This window comes from Kogia breviceps, chromosome 14 (genome assembly GCF_026419965.1).
Source record: "Kogia breviceps isolate mKogBre1 chromosome 14, mKogBre1 haplotype 1, whole genome shotgun sequence".
Taxonomy (NCBI): domain Eukaryota; kingdom Metazoa; phylum Chordata; class Mammalia; order Artiodactyla; family Physeteridae; genus Kogia; species Kogia breviceps.
In genome coordinates, this window is record NC_081323.1 from 89,212,954 (window position 1) to 89,231,550 (window position 18,597).

Sequence of the window (18,597 nt, forward strand, 5' to 3'; positions counted from 1 at the left end):
TTGATTGAGTCTGGGTCTCCTGTACATCTGAGAGCCCCCAGTTCATCTATGCCTCTCAACCCAGCCTCATTCTCCAGCTGCCAGTGACCCCCTGGGGAACGACGGGGTCAGAGAGCTTTGTAAAGACAAAAAGCTAGAGGGGCCTTAGAAGCCCGCGGCACCTGCTCTGTGTGCCCTTGAGTTTTCAGGCGGACACTGGGGCTGTGTGGTCCAGTCTCCAGACACTTCTGAGCGGGGAACCCTTGCCTCGGTCTTCCTTTTCTAAAGGCTGGGAAACAGATATTCCCTCCCCCAAGAAAAGCAGGGGGATTCCTTCCTTCTCCTGGGGTCCTCCCTCCCACCTTTTGCCTCCAAAAAGGGCTTTTAGCCAAGCGGCAGAGGCCTGCCCTTGCGCTGGCCTGACCTGCGCCCACACCGCACGCACTCACCTGTGTGGAGCTGGAGCCCGTCAGAGTCCTGACTGGGACGTGATGAGCAGTGGATGGACGCGGCCGCCACCGACGGCAGGCACCTGACCTGCAGGCCCAGGAAGAAGGCCTCTGTGCAGCTCCGCAGGTGGTCCAGGAGCGCGCCGCCTGCCGGCCCCTCGCTCAGATCTGGGGGCGGAGCAGAGCCATCAGGCCCCCTGCCCGCTCCTCGGAGCCCCATCTGCCTGTGCCCAGCACCCTGGACACGGACCAAGGCTGGAGGCCAGGAGACCCGCGAGAAGGTGGCTGCAGTGTCCCCAGGCCAGCGGCTTGCCCGGGAGGTGGTTAGAAATGCCGATTCCCAGGCCCGGCCCACCCCAGATCTCTGGAAGCAGAACCCGCATTTTAACAAGATGAGCTGTCAGCGGGGAAACAACATGGATGGTCGGGGAGTTTGGACGCAGAGTCTCCAGACAGAGATGGCCGACTGGCCGGGGGCAGATGGGGCTGGAGGGGCGGGTGATGAGCCTGCCCTGGCACGCAGAGCCGGTGGCCCGCCCCCTCACCCCCGGCACCTGGCCAGCAAGCCCCGGAGAGCCTGGCGAGGCATCTCGGCCCCCGGCCCACGCACAGCCCCTCCCACCGGGTGTCCCCACGTCCCCGCCAGGCCCTGCCAGTGTCTCCAAGTACAGCTTCGGGGTTAAGGGCAGGGCACTGGGGTCAAGTCCTGCCTCTACCAAAATCACCAGCTCTGTGACTTGGGCAGGTCAAGTGAGCCCTCCCAGCCTCAGTGTCCTCACCGATGAAGTGGGGGTGACCCTGACCCCAGCACCCCACACCACAGGGGAAGCAGCCAGCACGGTGCCTAGGACAGCGCTGGCTTCAACAGATAGGGCCGGGACGGCACAGGTAGATGAGGAGGCACCTGCGGGTAGAACAGGGCAGTGATGCTGCCCAACGGGCCCCAAGGCCCTGGGCTTCCTGAGCAGTGCGGAGCTGGGGCAGGGGGAGAGCTGCGTCTCACCCGCGAATCCCAAGCGCACCAGCACATGCCCCGTCGTATCAGGTCCCGCCTGGGGTCCGGGCACAGACATCCCCACCTCATGCGAGACCTAGGCCCTCGTCCCGCACCCGGGGTGTCCTGATGGCCCAGGATGCCACCCTCCAGCTCATCGCCACCTGCTGCCCCACAGGGCCCGTGCCCGTGCCCGCCGGTACCCACGGGCCGCAGGTGCCCACGGGCTGCAGGCACGCGTGGGCCGCAGGTACCTATGGGCTGCAGGTAAATGTGCTTCCGAGCCAGGCTCTGCTTCCGGGGCGCCAGGGCGGCGTGGAAGGTCTCGAAGTCCTCGGGAGCCTCCGGGCGGCTGAGGAGCCAGTCGAAGCCCGTGCGTATGAGCGGCGTGCGGAAGGACGTCCTGCGGGGGTTGTAGGCCTCGGCCAGGAAGAGCCTCTCGGCTGGGGAGAAGGTGGACGTGTAGAGCTGCCGCAGGGCCGGGTCGGTGGACAGCAGCGCGTCCTTCAGGGCCCGGGGGCCGAAGCTGAACTCCTGGGCCGGCCGGCACTGCAGCATGACGGGCCTGGCCTCGCTGGGGAGGCCCCACGGCCGCCCATGCGCCGCCCAGGGCCTGGCCACCAGCTCGTCCTCGGCCTTCCCTCGGGCCGGGCGCGGCGGCCACGTGGGCTCCCGGCACGTGGACCAGAGGCCGAGGGCCTGCGCGGCCCAGCTCCGCCTGGCGTCGGGCCCCCTCGGCGGCAGCAGGCGGCTCGGACGCCCTCCGGCCCGTCGGCACCTGCGGGGAAACGCCCGGCTGAGCCTCCGGCCGCTCTCTCAGGCCCGGGAAGGGGCTCTGCGGGGAGGAACGCACCCCCCCGGGACACGGGCCTTGCACCGGCCAGGCCAGAAACGCCGTTTTCTCCTCGTCTCGGGGGCCGGCTCTTTAACCAGCACCACGTGTGGGGAAGCGTCCTCCCTCCCCCAAGCAGGGATGCGGTTTCCATGGAACCCTGGTGAGGACAGCGCAGACTCGCCCCTTCCCAGCCCTCAGGAGGGAGGGCGCGCCGGCAGTGAGACCCCCCCCCGCCCTTGGGCCGGGCACCCGCAAAGCCAGAGGCCCCTCCACCAGGAAACCAGCCACCCCTGAGCCCCCTGTGGTCACCCCACCACCTGGGCCACCTCAGCACCTGCAGCCACCGGCTTTCCCAGCAAGGGCCCCGTGGGCCTGCAGATGAAGCCGCGATGCCCGAGTCCGCGTGGCCAGGCCAGCCAGGGGCTGGACAAGGGTCTGTGGGGAAGGAAAGCAAGGCCCAGAGTGCCGGCTGCAGAAGGTTCGTAGCACAGGCGAGGGGCAGGCACACATGCCGACCACGGAAGCGTCAGTAGGGAGACGTGGGGAAGCAATAAAGAGCCCTTTAACTGCTGGGGGGGCCAGGCAGGGAGGGGAGACGCGGCGGGGCAGGGGGACAGATGGGCGGAGAGAACGGTGACAAAGTCACTTCACAAAGTGGGGTTTTCCTCCCGACGCAGGAGCAGGGTCTGGCTGGCGCATCCCGGGTTAATCAGAAACAACGCGCCCTCCCACCACACACCCTGAAAAGCTACCGGGAAGGGATTGGCTGCTGTGGGCTTGACTGTTGTCTCGGAGCGGGAGGCGACGGAGGGAAGGAGCCAGAGAAGAGAAGATGCGCAAAGTAACAGATCAGGACTAAGGCGAGAACAGGGCTCCCGCGGGTCCCTGATTTAGAAAGTCAGGCAGATGCGCAAACCCGTCTCCGTCTCCGCAGAGCACAAAGTCGCGAGGCCACCCAGCCGAGCTGGAGAAACAGAAACGGCCTTGTTTTGTGGGGAGAATAAAGAAACGAGGCTGTACTCCCTCTAGCTAACCTCAGTTTAAAATGTTCATCCAGAAAATACATGCATATATGCATATATGTGTGTATGTGTGCATATACGTACATGTAAACATATACACATATATTCATATAGAGGGGGAGATTGGGTGTATGTATAATTTATAAATCTTCCTCCAGAAAATTATACACATGTGATTTTTTTTCCAGGGATATTATATACATGTGTGCATACATACACACATACATACACACACGGATGTGTTTTTTCAGTTAATTGCCAGCTTAGATGAAGGGAAAGGAACCCGGATTGAACACCACTGAGATCCCGGCCGGCAGAGAGCTTTAAGCATTTCTTTCTGCATAAATGTTTTACCAGTTTACATCCAATTGTGTGTGCAATCTTACATCCTCGTGACTTAGTATATTATGAGTGCTTTCCCAAATCCTTAAACAGTCTATAAAAAAGTGCCATTTTTAATGGCTGGACAAAAACGCCACAGTGAACATCTTTGTATACGGCTCTCTGTTCCCATTTCCTCAGGAGAGCTTCCCAGAAGATACTGCGTGTGGATGTTTAAAGAATCTCGATTTATAGGGACTTCCTTGGTGTCCAGTGGCTAAGACTCTGCACTGCCAATGCAGGGGGCGGAGTTCGATCCCTGGTTGGGGAACTGAGATCCCACATGCTACACAGCCCAGCCAAAAGATTAAAGAATAAAAAAATAAAAAGAATCTCGATTTGTATAGCCAAATTGTGATTTGTATAAATTGCGCTTTTGTACAAAAGCGATTTGTCTTTGCTTTCCAGAAAGGTCACACGAAGTTGCAACCCCATAGACCCCCGGATTTCTAAGTAGTCAGCAGCAAATGAAAACAATTACCAAGAGCATTGAATACCCCACTACATTCCAGGCGGGGCTTTAACACCCAGGGAAGCGGGGACGGTTATTATCCTCATTTTCAAGGGGGTAAAACTGAGGCAGAGTAAGGTTAAAACTAGCTTTAATCAAAGCCACACAGCAGGGCTTCCCCGGCGGCGCAGTGGTTGGGAGTCTGCCTGCCGATGCGGGGGACGCGGGTTCGAGCCCCGGTCCGGGAGGATCCCACGTGCCGCGGAGCGGCTGGGCCCGTGAGCCGTGGCCGCTGCGCCTGCGCGTCCGGAGCGGCTGGGCCCGTGAGCCGTGGCCACTGAGTCTGCGCATCCGGAGCCTGTGCTCCGCAATGGGAGGGGCCGCGACAGTGAGAGGCCCCCGCTCGCCGCAACTAGAGAAAGCCCTCGCACAGAAACGAAGACCCAACGCAGCCAAAAATAAACAAATTTTTTAAAAAAAGAAAAGCCACACAGCACATAAGAATCGGAGGTGGGACTGGAACACAGCGATTTTCAAGTACCCCAGCTGCCATCACTGGGAGCAGCAAGGCTCCGCTTTCTCAGGACCCCTGCCCGGAGCCCCGTCCCTGCCGCCGGACACGAGGGCAAAACTGACGGTCTGTAATGGGGTGAACAGCCCCGCTCCACGGCAGCCACTTGAGAGCCACATCACAGGGCGCACACGGAAGGGCCACGGTGGCGAGTTCTCCAGGAGCCCAGACCGTGTGCGAGGAGGACCCAGCGAGGACAGGCTGTGTGACCAGAAGGATACGGTCAACATTTCCAAGGGGGGCGGGGGGGGCGGGGTCCCGGCGCAGGAGCCCCAGCCGCTCCCTTCCTTCCCCGACCCGACAGTCACCACGTGCCTATTCCTCCCTGGGGCTCGGCCTACACCTGTGGATAAAACGGGCCCCTGGCCTCGTGGAGCTTAAATGCTAGAGATTTAGGCGGACCATAAAAGGCAAGAAAAATAAGTATCGTCGAGTGTGTGAGGTGATCAGTGGTAGCTGAAGAGGAGAAGGCAGATCAGGGCACGGGGCTCGGGAGGGCCAGGGCTGCACGGCCTTTTTCCAGAGGGTGACCAGCGCAGGCTTCACTGAGAAGCTGGGAGCTGAGCAGACTGGAGGGAGGGGGCCGGGCAGGGGGGCTCCCGAGCGGAGGGGCGTGTGCAAAGGCCCCGCTGCACACACAGCGCACAGAGGCGGGTGCAGGGGCAGCGGGGAGGCCGGCGTGGTTCTGCGGGGGGGGGGGGGGCGGAGGGAGGCAGGGCCACGTCGTGCAGCCTCCAGGCCGTGTGTTCCCCAAGCTCTGGCCTCCCCACCCCCGGGGCAAGGAGAAGGGGGTGACGGGAGCAGCATATGAAGCTGCAAGCCGGGCTCTAGGAGCTCCTCCTCCCCGGGGTCCAGGGTGTGAAGGCAGACCCTCCAGGAAGCTTCAGCCGTGGTCAGTGGGCCACAGGGACCCGGGGGCCAGGCACAGGGTGGCGCTCAGGAAACCCTGAGGAGGGGGCGCCCTGAGGCCAGCAGGGGCTCTGACCTGCACTTGGCCCTGTGCCCTTCAAACTCCCTGGGCCTCAGCCGGCTCCCCACCCCCACCCCGTCTCCCTCGCCCAGAGCGAGGCTGGACCCAGCAGAGAGGGGGCGCCAGCTGCAGTCCAAGGCCCGCCCTGAGCCCCGGGAGCAGCCTTGAGTGCTGGCACCACGTGCATCTCACCAACCTAGTTTGGTTTCGAAATGCAGCCCACGGGACCCCGGTACCTGCTCCGGGCTCTCCCCAGACCCTCCGCTCACCGGCACCCTCCCAGGGCGAGCTGGAGGCTTCTCGACGACAATTACCGTTACAGCATTCCCTGCTGTCACAGCCGCCTCAGAATTATTCTTTCTGTAATTGGGAGTGGCCTATAAACTGCTCCTCTGGGGCCGCGGGGGCCTTCCAGACGCCCAGGAAGGTCTGTGTCACAGCTTCGCTAAGGAGGTGAAAGTGGGCCAGACACTGAAGTCCGAGGACATCCCTCCCCACAGCTCCACCATCTGTAAACTGCAAGTCACTGCTTGACCCAGCACCTCCTCTGAAACGCAGCTGTTAGTGTTCACATGTCTTACAGGCAAGGCCGTGGAGGCTCAGAGAGGGCAAGCCACTTGCCCAGGGTTGCACAGCTCACCAGGATTCAGACACGGTACTCCTGACTCCTGACTGAGGCGTAAGGCAGACGATAAAAGGCAATAAAAATAAATATTGTCTAGTGTCCCTCTGGGCCTCATGCACAGGACCTTGTCCCACCCCCGAAGAGCCTTTCCTGCCAGCACCCACTGTCCCTTACCACCCACCGACCCCACTCAGGGCCTTCACTGCCAGCAAACACCTCAAAGCCGGGCAAAGCCTCGGGAAACGAAAAACGCCTGCTTTTTACCAAAAGTTCAAGGGCCCTGGCACGTCCATCCCAGGAGTGACTTGGGCCCAAACTGTAAACCTCAGATGGCCCAGAACCGGCCAGGTCCCTCTGGTCCTGTGAGCCAGAGGGCCCCGAGGTACAAGCGGTGTTTCCAAGGAGGCCGCGAGCGCTTCCACCTTAGGGCCCGTCTACACCGTTATGAGCCGTGCGGGATCCCAAGAGCTTCGGTTCACGCGGTTACATCGATCATACGCCGCGTCCGAACTTAAACACGAGAGCTGTGTGCGACGCAAGGACACAAAGCGCCACCTCCGCCAGCAGCGCCACCTGACGCCACGGCTCCGTGCTGTCGTGAACCCTGTTGTGACCCGAGGGTCCCTGGAACACACTTGGAGAGCCACCGTTTCACTGTGACTTCTCCCCCCGGGACAACTGATTGCAGGCCGGCAGGGCCGTGCTGAGCACGCGTGTGTCCGGAGCATCCACGTGGGAAAGACGGGCCTGGTGTGAGGCAGAGATGCCCGGAGCACCTGCCCCGGTGCGGAGCCTCTGGCCTAACAGCCACGCAGAAGCCCCGAGAGCTCGGAAGAAATGGCCACCTTAGCCCCGGACTGGCGCGGGCCGGCAGGTCAACGGGAGGCTCCAGGGCGTGTGACAGGTGCGTCCTGTCCATCCGCGTGGGTCCCACTCTCTCTGGGGTCCAGCCACCTGTCCGCCCAGATAGCATTTCCTCTCAAGACGCCCGGGCGGCCACACTCTCTTCCCGGGTCACTCAGGGAAACCCTGACCCTTCGGTCCTGCCAGGTCATTTCTGCACAAGACCACCCCTCGTGCAGAGGCAGAAGTTAGACGTGGGCGGAGACCGAGGCTGAGCCCCAGGCCAGGGGAGCCGAGCGAGGGAGCCGCGGCAAGGCAGGGGCTTCCCGGCCCTCTCCGCGACCCGCCAGTCCGCTAACCTCGGCAACGATCAAGGCTCTCCTCTCTGCCCGTAACGTGGGGCAGCAGCTGCGGAGCACAGGACGCCGGCCTCGCACCTGAGCCCTGCAAGCATCATCTCATTTGAGCCACACAACCTTGCACCGCTGCAGGTGCTGTTAACAGCGCCCATGTCTCAGCTGGGGAAACCGAGGCCAGGTCCAATCTCAGAGCCATGCCTCACGCTGGAGCCAGCACTCTTAACGTGCCAGTGGGCTTCCAGAAGCAGAGAAGGTCTCCCCATCAGTGCACGGTGCGATGTCTCTGCCTTCCCGTTACCACTGGGACCACAGCCAAATTTTTCAGCCCACCTCCCCTCTCCCTGAGGCGCCCATGTCCCCCTCACCTGTCCACTGTCCTGCCCAGAGGCCAGGGAAGGGCGTGTGCTGGTACAGGCCACTTCCACTCCCATGGGAGGACCTGCTGCTGCAGGAAGGGCAGGCGGCCCCAGACCCCTCAGCCCGGGCACCTGCTTCCTGATCCGACCGGACAGATGCCTCAGACTTTGGCAAGAAAGCACGCTCTGACTCTTGTTATTCGGAATACGCTTTGCAAAACATGCCGGCAGCTGCGTGGAGCTATTCACTACTGTCTGCCTTCCGAGAGGCCCCACGCAGAAGGGATGTAAGGGTTTGTGGCTTCACACTTCTCAGGGGTTTCCATTTGCTCAGAGGGGAACCGAGGGCCGCGATCACGGCGGGAGGGTCTCCGCGTCAGACCCCTGCTTCCTGTTGCGGGGCGCTCACCTCCCTGCCCTGGCTGCCACCCTGACAGTTTCCTTTCCCACGACAGGCAGGGGAGGACGCAGCCTTCCCCTCTGACCCTGGCAGCATTCTCAAGTTTGGCATCGCTGTGGAACCCCACACCCTGCTTTTCTGAGCTGGAGGTGCTGCCTGTTTTCCTGGGAAACAGGAAAACAGCACTGGGCCTGCTTCTCCACCAATACCTAGGTGGTCATGTGGCCCCCCCCTTCCCCGCACCCCCAGGCTCTCTGGGGGCGTTCCATGCCCACCCGGGCCGGCCAGGAAGTGCCCTCTTCCCGTGCCTGGCCCTGGGCTCTCCCACAGCCTGTTTGCTCCCATCGCCAGGACGCAAAACAGCCCGCAGGTCGCCCTCCCGTGGGGAGCAGACGGCCGGGAGGGGTCCCCGAGCCCCTTCCCTCGCCCGGCTCCCCTCTGCGGGCCCAGGCCGGGGAGCACAGAGCGCGGCACGGCACCAAACCCTCCTCGGCGCACCGGTCCCCGACACCCCACCTCCCGCCCCAGCGCGCCCTCCGTGTCCGCGCGGACTCCGCGCCCGGGCGCGCCCGCCGCCGCCACGGCGTCCTCGGGGCTTGCGCGGCCGGACTCGGCGCTGCGGCGCGGCCAAGGCGTCCCGCCCCGGGCCCTGCGCCCCGCTCGGTTCCGGGTGCCGGCGCCATCCCACCCAGCCCGCCGGTCTCCTCTCGGTCCCCGCCTGGGTCCCGTCGGCCTCCCCGCCGCACCCCGACCTCGCAGCCCCGGTCCTCCTCGCCGCGCCCGGGTCCTCCCCGCACCCTCCGTCCTGCGGGCCGCGCACCCCGGTCCCTCCCCGCCGCGCCCCTACCTCGCAGTCTGCGCCCTCGGGAGCCGGCAGAGGCGGTGCCAGGCCGGGGACAGCGTGGGCACGTGGCGTGGGCCACGGAAATCGGGGAGGTCTCCGCGTGACGTCAGCTCCGAGGGGCCGGGACCGAGGCGGGAGCCGGTGGGAGTGTAACGGGCCGCCTGCCGTGGGCGCCACACCCCCTCCTGCTGCTACGGGTGCATCACGCGCGGGCCACCAGTGGGCAGAGTGCCGGCAGGAGCCCCGGGTCCTCAGACGCGCGCTCTGACCTCTGCTGACTCCTGGTAAAGCGCGCTTGCCACGCCCTGACCCTCCCAGAAATACCTGGGGGAGGGGCGGGGCCTGAGACGCTAAAGCCAAGCAGGTGAGAGAGGTAAGCCAGCGCCGCCCAGGTGAGAGAGGTAAACCAGAGCTGCCCAGGTGAGAGAGGTAAACCAGCGCTGCCCAGCTAACGCCCTCGGGTCATACAGGTAAACCAGAGCTGCCCAGGTGAGAGAGGTAAACCAGCGCTGCCCAGCTAAGGCCCTCGGGTCATACAGGTAAACCAGAGCTGCCCAGGAAAGGAGCTGGCATCAGGGTTGCCTCAGCACGGTGCGGGCTCAGCTCCAGCACATGACACACAGCCTAGCCCTGTCATCACTGATTGCCCGGGAACTTCCCCTTCACTTGGCGGCCTCCCTATTAAGGTGTAGTAATGATTTTTTTAGAAGTTTTTATATGCCAGCCACAACATACTAAACGCTTTACACGTACTATCTCAAGCCTGTGAGATAGTGCTGGGGACCCCCAGCGCCGGTGAGGGCGGGGACCCAGCACCCGGCCAGGGGGGCGGCGCGGGCTCTGTGTTCAGCGCACGTTTGCAGCCCGAACGCCGTGGGTCCTCAGAGAGGGTCCAGGTGGTCTTTATCCCCGGAGATGAAAGGCACGCAGCCCTTGTCCAGGGAGCTCCTACCCCACGCTGGCTCTGGGCCCCCTTGTCCCGAGAAGGGTCCTGCGCTCCCGCCACGTCCCGCCGCCACGCTGCAAGGCCAGCAGCCTGCGGCCCCCCGGCCGTGCCCCCCACCTCGAGGTCAGGATTTCACCGCGCAGCTCCCGGGAGGCCGGCGCGGCCGAGGGGACGTCCCCACGAGGCAGGGCTGCCGGAGGCGCAGGGGGCGTTGGGCCCTCGGGGCCTCGGCCAGCTGCTGAGGTACAGAAGGCAGCGCCTGGGCCCTAGCAGGCTCGGCGGCCTCTGAGCTCTGCATCTCTCTCCCCAGGCCGCCGAGCGAGGGCAGGGGCGGCTGCCAGGGGTTCCCTCCTTCTCCTCTCCACAGCTCAGCGTGGGGACCCACGGCGGCACGGGGCCCCGTCCTGTGTCCTCACTCCCGATAGAGCACGCGGCTCAGGCCACAGCCCCCACGGCCTTTCCTGCACCCCCTACGTGGCTCCCCTTTCCTCGGCACAGAGCCCGGGACCCCGGTGCAGAGGGGGAAGGTCTAGAAGGCGAGGTAGAGGGGGCTTCCTGAGAGCTGGAAGTTGCCCGAGTCTCTGTGACCCTGAGCGCCTTTTAGGGGGTTCCTGCTGTTCGCCGCCCCCAGAAAACCTGGCCTGAGGACAGTCCTGTCTGGGAGGATTTTGCAAGGACTTCCCAGCAGCCCTGGGAGGTGTAAGAAGCATCCGGGGCCGCAGGGTCAGCGGTCAAACATCTGGGCTCTGGATCGGCTACTCGAGCTGCGGGACCAAGAAAAGTCACTCCCCGTCTTGGAGCTGTTTGCTCACAAGGTGTCAGTGATGCCTGCGGTCCCTGTGGAACCGGGGGTGGGGGTGGTGGGCGGGGCCATGCTGGTCCCCATCTGGCTAACAGCCGTCCGCCCTCGGGCCAGCTGCCCTGAAGCGCAGGTCCGGGGAGCCCCGAGCCACGAAGGCCTCCAGGCTGCCCATCCCGAGGGAAGTGGGCAGTGCTCCAGCCATGAGTCAGCCTGGCCCCTCCCGGGCTCTGGCCTCGACCCCGGCGCCGGCCCCCCTCCCCCCAACCCCGCCCCCCGTCTGCTCCCCGTCGAGCTTCCCTAAGCAACGGAGACTAGACAGCCCCGTGCTCCCCCCCCAGCCCCGGGGCCATCGGGCCTTCCTGACGGCGCACTGCTGTCCCGAGACGCGCAGGCGGGCCGGCCGTGACAGGCGGCTGCACAGAGCAGAGGGAGGGTCCCATCCGCGCGTTTCACCGCGCGTTTCCTCCCATCCGTGAGACCCGGGCAGACGGCTGTTCATTCAGCAGCTGCTATTCTGGGTCCCGACTCTCCACTGGGCTCCCGGTTAGGACCAGGGAGGCGCGGTGAACAGGTGAGGTGGGGGACAGGCACCCCATGTCACGCCAGGGTCCCCTGGGTGGCCAGGAAGAATCTCCCGCCTCCTGGAGAAGCTTCCCCTGCACTTCTGGGAGGCGAGGAACTGCCTGCCCGGCTTCCGTGAGGTCTCCGTCCCACTAGGGTCCTGTCTCGGGGGACAGGGCTGAGGGAGAGTCGGCCAGAGGGAGGGAAGGCTCAGTTCTCAGGACATGCACCTTGAGTGAGGGCCACCATTTGTCCCACCGCCAGGTCACGGTGGCTGGCCAGCAGCCTCCCGTCCAGTCCCCCCAGCCAGCGGGATGAGGGCGGTGCCCCTCCGCCCAGTGCCACGTGGCACCCCAAGGCGGGAGAGGACCCCCAGCACAGCAGGGAGCCCGGCCGTGAAGGCCGCATTATCGCTCCAGCCCCGGCGGGGAGACTCTTCCTCCAGCTGCCCTTTGCCTCCTTGGAACCCTTTATGATAAGGGCTTCCTTTGAGCCGGATGCTACCCCAGCTCCGGGCTGCCAGCTTCCAGGCCTTCCCGGCAGGGCCGCCCACCCCTGCCTGCCCAGCCTCATTCAGGAGAAATGCCCCCACGGATTGCTGAGGGATGTGTCACCATCATCCCTGGCACTGCAAGGGAATTCTGTTTAAGCCTTCAGAAATGATGCTGCAACAATAGATGTCCATTGTAGAAGATTTGGAAGATTCTAAAAAACGTAAAAAAAAAAAAAAAGACCCCATAATCCAACCATCAAGAGGTAACCTCTCTGCCTTTTTGTCAGACATCCTTCAAATAATTTTTCTCTCCACATTTAAATACAGTATTCTGTTCTGCCGGAGGCTTTGTCACATGACACCCTTCCCTGTCAATAGCCCGGAGCTGGCGTCCTCATTGCGTTGTCTGCACTGTTTTGTTTCATGGAGGATTCACCGGGTTTGTGACATTTTGGTTTTTCCCAGTTTCTCACTATTTTACATGATATATATTATAAAAAATAATATATATATTATGTAAATTAATGTGTATATATAATGTAAATAGTATATATATATATATATCACTGTGATCATCTTGTCTCCATAAATCTTTGTTGCACAGGTTTCTGATTTTCCCCCCTTAGGATAAATTCCAGCAGGTTGCGGGTCACAAGCCTACACTTTTGACGCGTGTTAGCTACCAGGATTTTCCGATTTATTACCGTGGGGGACGGAGAACTCGGAACCTGAGAAATGCTTGGTGTTCTGTCCCGAAACTGGTTGTTACGCAGAAGGTGTGGGATACCCACCTCCCTGCCTGCCCCATCCCTGGTGTGGCCAGGAAGAGACAGGAACTGGAAGAGTAATTACCTATCAAGCCTGGGCTGACATCTCCTCCTTTCGGCTGCCCAGTTAGCACATGAAGTTGGAAATCCAGACGAGCCCCCTGTTCACCCAGAAGGATCCTCGCCCTAAGGTGGGGGGTGCCTAGTGCCAGGAACCCCAGAAAGGAGAGGCAGCCTGCGGACGTCCAGCCCAGGGCCAGCTGAGGCTTCAGGCAGCCAGTGCCCAGTCGGTCCACCCCCTGCACACAGGACACGTGCGTCTCAGACCCCAGACCTCTCTTGTGGAGCCACCTCGCTACGGCCAAATCTAGAGATGGGCAGCGGTACGGGGTCTCCTGTCCCTTCAGCCCTAGGAGAAGGTGCCTCGCCCCACCGCAGCTCAGCCTCCCCGCAGTAGGTTGAACAGAGGCCCCCAAAGATGTGCCCACCCAGGCCCTCAGAAAGGGATCTCATCTGGAATAAAGGTCTTTGCAGATGTAATCACGGCAAGAACCCCAAGAGGAGATCATCCCGGCCTATGGTGGGCCCTAAATCCAATGGCGACAACGCTGAGGTACCACCCCTCCCAGGTCAGAACGGCCATCATCAGAAAGTCTACAAACAGCAAATGCTGGAGAGGGTGTGGGGAAAAGGGAACCCCTCCCGCACCGTTGGTGGGAATGTACATTGGTGCAGCCACTATGGAGAACAGCGTGGAGGTTTCTCAAAAAGCTAAAAATAGAGCTGCCATATGATCCTGCAATCCCACTCCCGGGCATATATTCAGACAAAACTGTAATTCAAAAAGACACAGGCACCCCTATGTTCACAGCAGCACTATTCACAATAGTCAAGATGTGGAAACAAGCTAAACGTCCATCGACAGATGAATGGATAAAGAAGATGTGTGTGTATACATACACAATGGAATATTACTCAGCCATTAAAAAAAAAACGAAATAATGCCGTTTGCAGCAACATGGATGGACCTAGAGATTATCATTCTAAGCGAAGTAAGTCAGAAAGAGAAAGACAAATACCATATGATATCACTTATATGTGGAATCTAAAATACGACACAGGGCTTCCCTGGTGGCTTAGTGGTTGAGAGTCTGCCTGCCGATGCAGGGGACACAGGTTCGTGCCCCGGTCTGGGAAGATCCCACATGCCGTGGAGCAGCTAGGCCCGTGAACCATGGCCGCTGAGCCTGCGCGTCTGGAGCCTGTGCTCTGCAATGGACAAGGCCACAACAGTGAGAGGCCTGCATACTGCAAAAAAAATTAAAAAATAAAAAAATAAAAATAAAAAAAATAAAATACGACACAAATGAACCTATCTATGAGACAGAAACAGACTCACAAATACAGAGAACAGACTTGTGGTTGCCGTGGGGGAGGGAGGTGGGGGAGGGATGGATTGGGAGTTTGGGGTCAGCAGATGCAAACTAGTATATATACAGGATGGATAAACAACAAGGTCCTGCTGTACAGCTCAGGGAACTATATTCAATATCCTGTAATAAACCATAATGGAAAAGAATATATATATATGGGGCTTCCCTGGTGGCGCAGTGGTTGGGAGTCCGCCTGCCGATGCAGGGAACGCGGGTTCGTGCCCCGGTCCGGGAGGATCCCACGTGCCGCGGAGCGGCTGGGCCCGTGAGCCGTGGCCGCTGCGCCTGCGCGTCCGGAGCCTGTGCTCCGCAACGGGAGAGGCCGCGACAGTGAGAGGCCCGCGTACCGCCAAAAAAAAAAAAAAGAATATATATAACTGACTAGGCTAGACAGCAGAACTTACTTAACACAACATTGTAAATCAAGTATAATTCAATAAAATGTTAAAGATAAAAGTTTAAATATAAAAATCAATAAATAAACCCAGCGGGGGGGCGTCCTAAGAGATAGAAGAGGCAGAGGTGGAGGAGGCGGCCACGAGCCAAGAGACCCCAGAGCCACCCGAAGCTGGAAGAGGCAGGAAGGAGCCACCCTGGAACCTCTGGAAGGAGGGTGGCCCTGCCAACACCTTGATTTTGGACTTCCAGCCTCTAGAAATTTATTTAAGGAAATTAGTTTCTGTTGTTTCAAGCTCCTCCCCTCCCCTGCTGCTCCGTTTACAGTCACTTGTTTCGGCAGCCTCGGGAAACTAATGCAAGTTGGAAAATAAGAAAATGCTTCATATGGTTGTTATAAGGGTCAGGAAAACATCCAGAATGTTCTCAGCGCTCCGTCGGTCCTCAGAACACGGCAGCCGATCATGCAGCCAACACTTAGACACGCGCCGTGTGCCAGGTGCTGTGCTAGGGGGAGAAGGACATCGTGTGGGGACAGAGGAGGGAGGCGGGGCTGAGGGGCTCGTGCCATGTGAGACGGGCAAGATCAGCTGATCTGCGGCCTCCGGGCAGAGACAGCAAGAGCAGAGGCCTGGCCGTCAGGGTGGCAGGGCCTGTGGGGGCTGGAGTCGTCGGTGGTCAGGAGTCAGGAGTGCAGGGCTCCATGCGGCAGGGCTACCTGGGGCAGGTGAGAGCCGGGGAGGGGGCGGGTCAGGGAACCGGGACAAGCCCAAGCAGGGGTTCCCCACCTTTCACTAGGGCCCCTGGGAGCAGTGGCGGGGGTGGTCAGGCAGGTGACGTTCAGGTGGGAGGCAATGGGGGCTGAGCCAGGGTCCCGGTGGGGGGCCGTGGGGAGGACCTCAGACCTGGGGGGCTTGGGGTCTGCTCGGATGGGCAGGGATGCGAGTCGAGGCCTCCCCTAGGTCATGGCCTCCTGGGGAACCGCCCAGCAGCCAATCTAAAGTGACCGTTTCTTGTTGTACAGCAGAAACTAACACAACATTGTAAAGCAATTATACTCCAATACAGACGTTAGATAGATAAAAATTGAAATATTTTCTCTGTAATAAATGAATAAAGAGACGGGTTCCTGAGTGCCAGCCCACACGGGGCGCCCTGGGGCCTCACCCGCAGAGCTCAGGGCCGGCTGGGGCTGCCGAAGCCCCTGGCGTTAGAGGCCGGATGAGTGGGCTTGGCCTGCACCCCAGCAGGAGAAGGGCCCTCCTGCAGGCGCGGGGTCCCCAGCCTGGCCCAGCCCCCTGCGCCCGCCCTCTGAGCTCCGGATTAGCATTTGCTCTGGGTGCCTGTGTCTGGGAACCCTTGTCCCCTCCGGAGAGCGTCCAGGCTGGCTGGGCTAAGGGGGTGGGCTCAGCTCGGGTACCCCCGACACACACACACACGCGCGCACGCGCACACACACACACACACACCCGCCGAGGGCCCTGCCCCTCGTGGCAGCAGCACGGGTCGTCCCCACCGCGCGGGCTCCACAGGCTCAGCAAGCGCTGGAGCGGGAATGGGGGTCTTTGGCATCCAGGGCACGGAGCCCCCTCTCTGCATCTGCGTCTGTCTCCACCTCCTGGGTGTCTTGCTCCCTCCCGCTGCCTCGTTCTCTTCCCCGCTGGGGTTTGCGCGGTCAGCGGACCAGAGAGGACCCCCACGTGCCGCTTCGTGAACGGAAACAGGGAGGCAGGCCGCGGGCCCTGAGACATCTCCCGGAGCACACGCGCCCTCCTCGGGCAGTGCCCCACGCCTGGCGACGCCCGTGCCGGCAGCTCAGTCTGCACTCTGGGCACCTGAGGACGCTCACCTCGCACCTGCATGCCGCCCATCTGGGCTGTGGGCAGCCACAGTCCCTGCACGTGGTCCCCAACAACGACAACGACGACAGCGCCATCCTCAGGTGCCCAGAGCAGGGCAGACGCGGGCGTTTCCAGGGCTGAGCCTGCCTCTTGCTCAGCCGCGCCAGCGGCAACTCCAGACAGACTGGCTGCCTCCCCTCCAGCCCCCCATTCCCTCGACCGTGGGACGTGGCCATCCCACCCCACCTGGGTGGCTGTAAGGGCTGACGGGATCGGCCAGGACGAGGGCATCGCGGGGAGGAATGCCATCAGCGTTCTGGAAGGTCCTGAGCCCAAGGCACCGTGCCTGGCTCAAGTGGCCCAGTTCGTGTGCGGTGGACACAGGGGTCTCGAAGGCTCAGTCTGTGGTGATCTGGCCAGGGCACCCACCTGAGGCCACACCACCGGGATTTGGGACGTCCTCACTCCCAGAGATGACCTGCCCCCGCCTGCCCCACTAGGGAGACCCGGGGAGGCCCAGCGTCCAGTTCGAGCAGACCCCTAGGTGGTGGGCTGTGCTGGGCAGGCCTGTGAGGAGACGGGGCCCTGGACACACCAAGCCCTGCCTGAGGGGGTCCCAGCTTTGTGGCCAGTTTGAGTCCTCAGAGCCCATGATCCAGAAGCTTCTGCAAGCAGGCACGGGAGGGGGTGGAGGGTGGTCAGGGAAGGCGACGGGGGGAGGGTCCCAGGTGGAGGCAGAGTCGGCCTGAAGAGGCCAGGCTGCATCTGGTCAGCCGCTGGAATCTCTCTCGACTGCCCACAGCCCCAGGCCAGGCCCCCTGGCCTCACCTGGATGACCGCTCAGGCCTCCCGTGGCCCCTTCCAAGCCACACATCCAGAGCCAGGTGAAGCCACGTGGCCACAGAAGCCTTTGAAGGACTCCCCTTGCTCTTAGGGTGAAGCCCAACCTTCCCACGGAGCCCGTGAGGGCCCTGGCCACCCACCCATCACAGCCCACCCTCGCCAGCTGTCAGCCGCCCCGGCTCTGTCTGACCCCGTCACCACCCTTTCTCCCTCTGGGGCTCCTCTGCCTAGAAGGCACCCCGGCACCCTGCAACCCCAGCTGGGATTCCCAAATTCGGGCAAGCCCCAACCTCGTCGGGGTGCCACGGGGCTCTGGCCTCCCCCCGCCCCGGCTGCCCTCCCCGTGTGCTCCAGCCCCTCTCCTCTCGTGCCCGCTCTCACCTCCGGGTCTCTGCCAGCCAGCCGGGCCCCCACCTGAAGCACCCGTCCCCCTCCCCTTCACAGGGAGGACTCCCTCTCTGCACTTAGGTTTCAGGCCCCACGGCTGCTTCTTCCCAGAAGCCCGCCGCTCACGCGCTTCCCTCGACACGATTACCTGGCCAGTGTCTGTCTTCGGCCCGCAGCTGCACGCTGGGGGCTGCGGGCGTTCCTGTTGGCACCTAGCGCGACGCCCAGCCCACAGGGAGCGCTCGGCCCGGGTGGGTGTGCGGCCACGCGTCACGGCACGGCGCGCACGTCCCTGCGCACACCCAGCGTCCCTGCCTGCGCGGCACTCCGAGCGCACCCACGCGACACACCTGCCCCCGGGCTCACACGTGCACACGCGTGCGTGCGCCCCCTCACTCCCAGCACGCTGCACACGTGCGCCTCCGCACACGCTGCCCCGAGCACTCACCCCCACACCGTCACACGCGCAGCCAGGCAGCCTTGCTCACGGCGTCCGCCGCCCTCACTCCACCAGGCGCCGGAGCTGCCGTTTGCCGCCTCTGCCTGCCGGCGTGTTTGCCAAGCAGTTTCCATGGCGACACATCTTGGCTCTGACAGGAGTAGCAGGAGTGCAGGGAAGACGGCCTCCGTGGAGGGGACGGACGGGACTCGAGACTCGAGGTCTCTGCGTCCTCGGGCTCCCAGGCAGGCAAGGGCGGGTGTTCCCGTAAGTGGAGACACCACCCCCGCCCCACCCTGAACTAGGCCTGCACCTGAGAAGAGGCTCCGGAACTTCTGGGCTAGCTGCTCCAGGACGAAAGTCGCTCAGCCATTCAACAAACCTTGTATGCTGGCTACAAAGCTGCCTGAGGCGTAGGCCTGGCTCACAAGAGCTGACGGTCGTGTCCTGCGGCTGGACTGTCGTCCTACCGCCCAGCTGAGAGCCCATCCCAGACGGGCCAGCGGCTCCCTGAGCACCAAGGCCTAGCCGCCCACCTTCCGCCCACGTGGGGCAAGGACGCTGGGCTCCCCCTCTGTAGATCAATTGCAAAAGCAGCCCTGATTCTGCA

The 18,597-nt window shown here is 62.2% G+C and overlaps 1 protein-coding gene across 5 annotated transcripts in view; it reads right to left on the reverse strand.

Moving 5' to 3' along the window:
• The window catches only part of AMZ1 (archaelysin family metallopeptidase 1), a 39,288-nt gene extending 21,017 nt beyond the window's left edge, over positions 1-18,271 (reverse strand). Inside the window, exons 1-3 of one of the 5 annotated variants that reach the window (XM_067012737.1) lie at positions 17,997-18,271; positions 1,677-2,200; positions 429-596 (exon numbers count right to left, since the gene is read on the reverse strand). In XM_067012737.1, the coding sequence (XP_066868838.1) occupies positions 429-596; positions 1,677-2,200; positions 17,997-18,121 (817 nt within the window). In that variant the 5' untranslated portion in view covers positions 18,122-18,271. Of the gene's footprint in view, positions 1-428; positions 597-1,676; positions 2,201-2,996; positions 3,083-9,082; positions 9,118-17,542; positions 17,814-17,996 lie in introns of those variants that run through there. The other 4 variants (XM_067012738.1, XM_059038567.2, XM_067012740.1 and 1 more) reach the window with 4 other exon arrangements.
• Between the last annotated feature and the right edge of the window lie 326 nt (positions 18,272-18,597).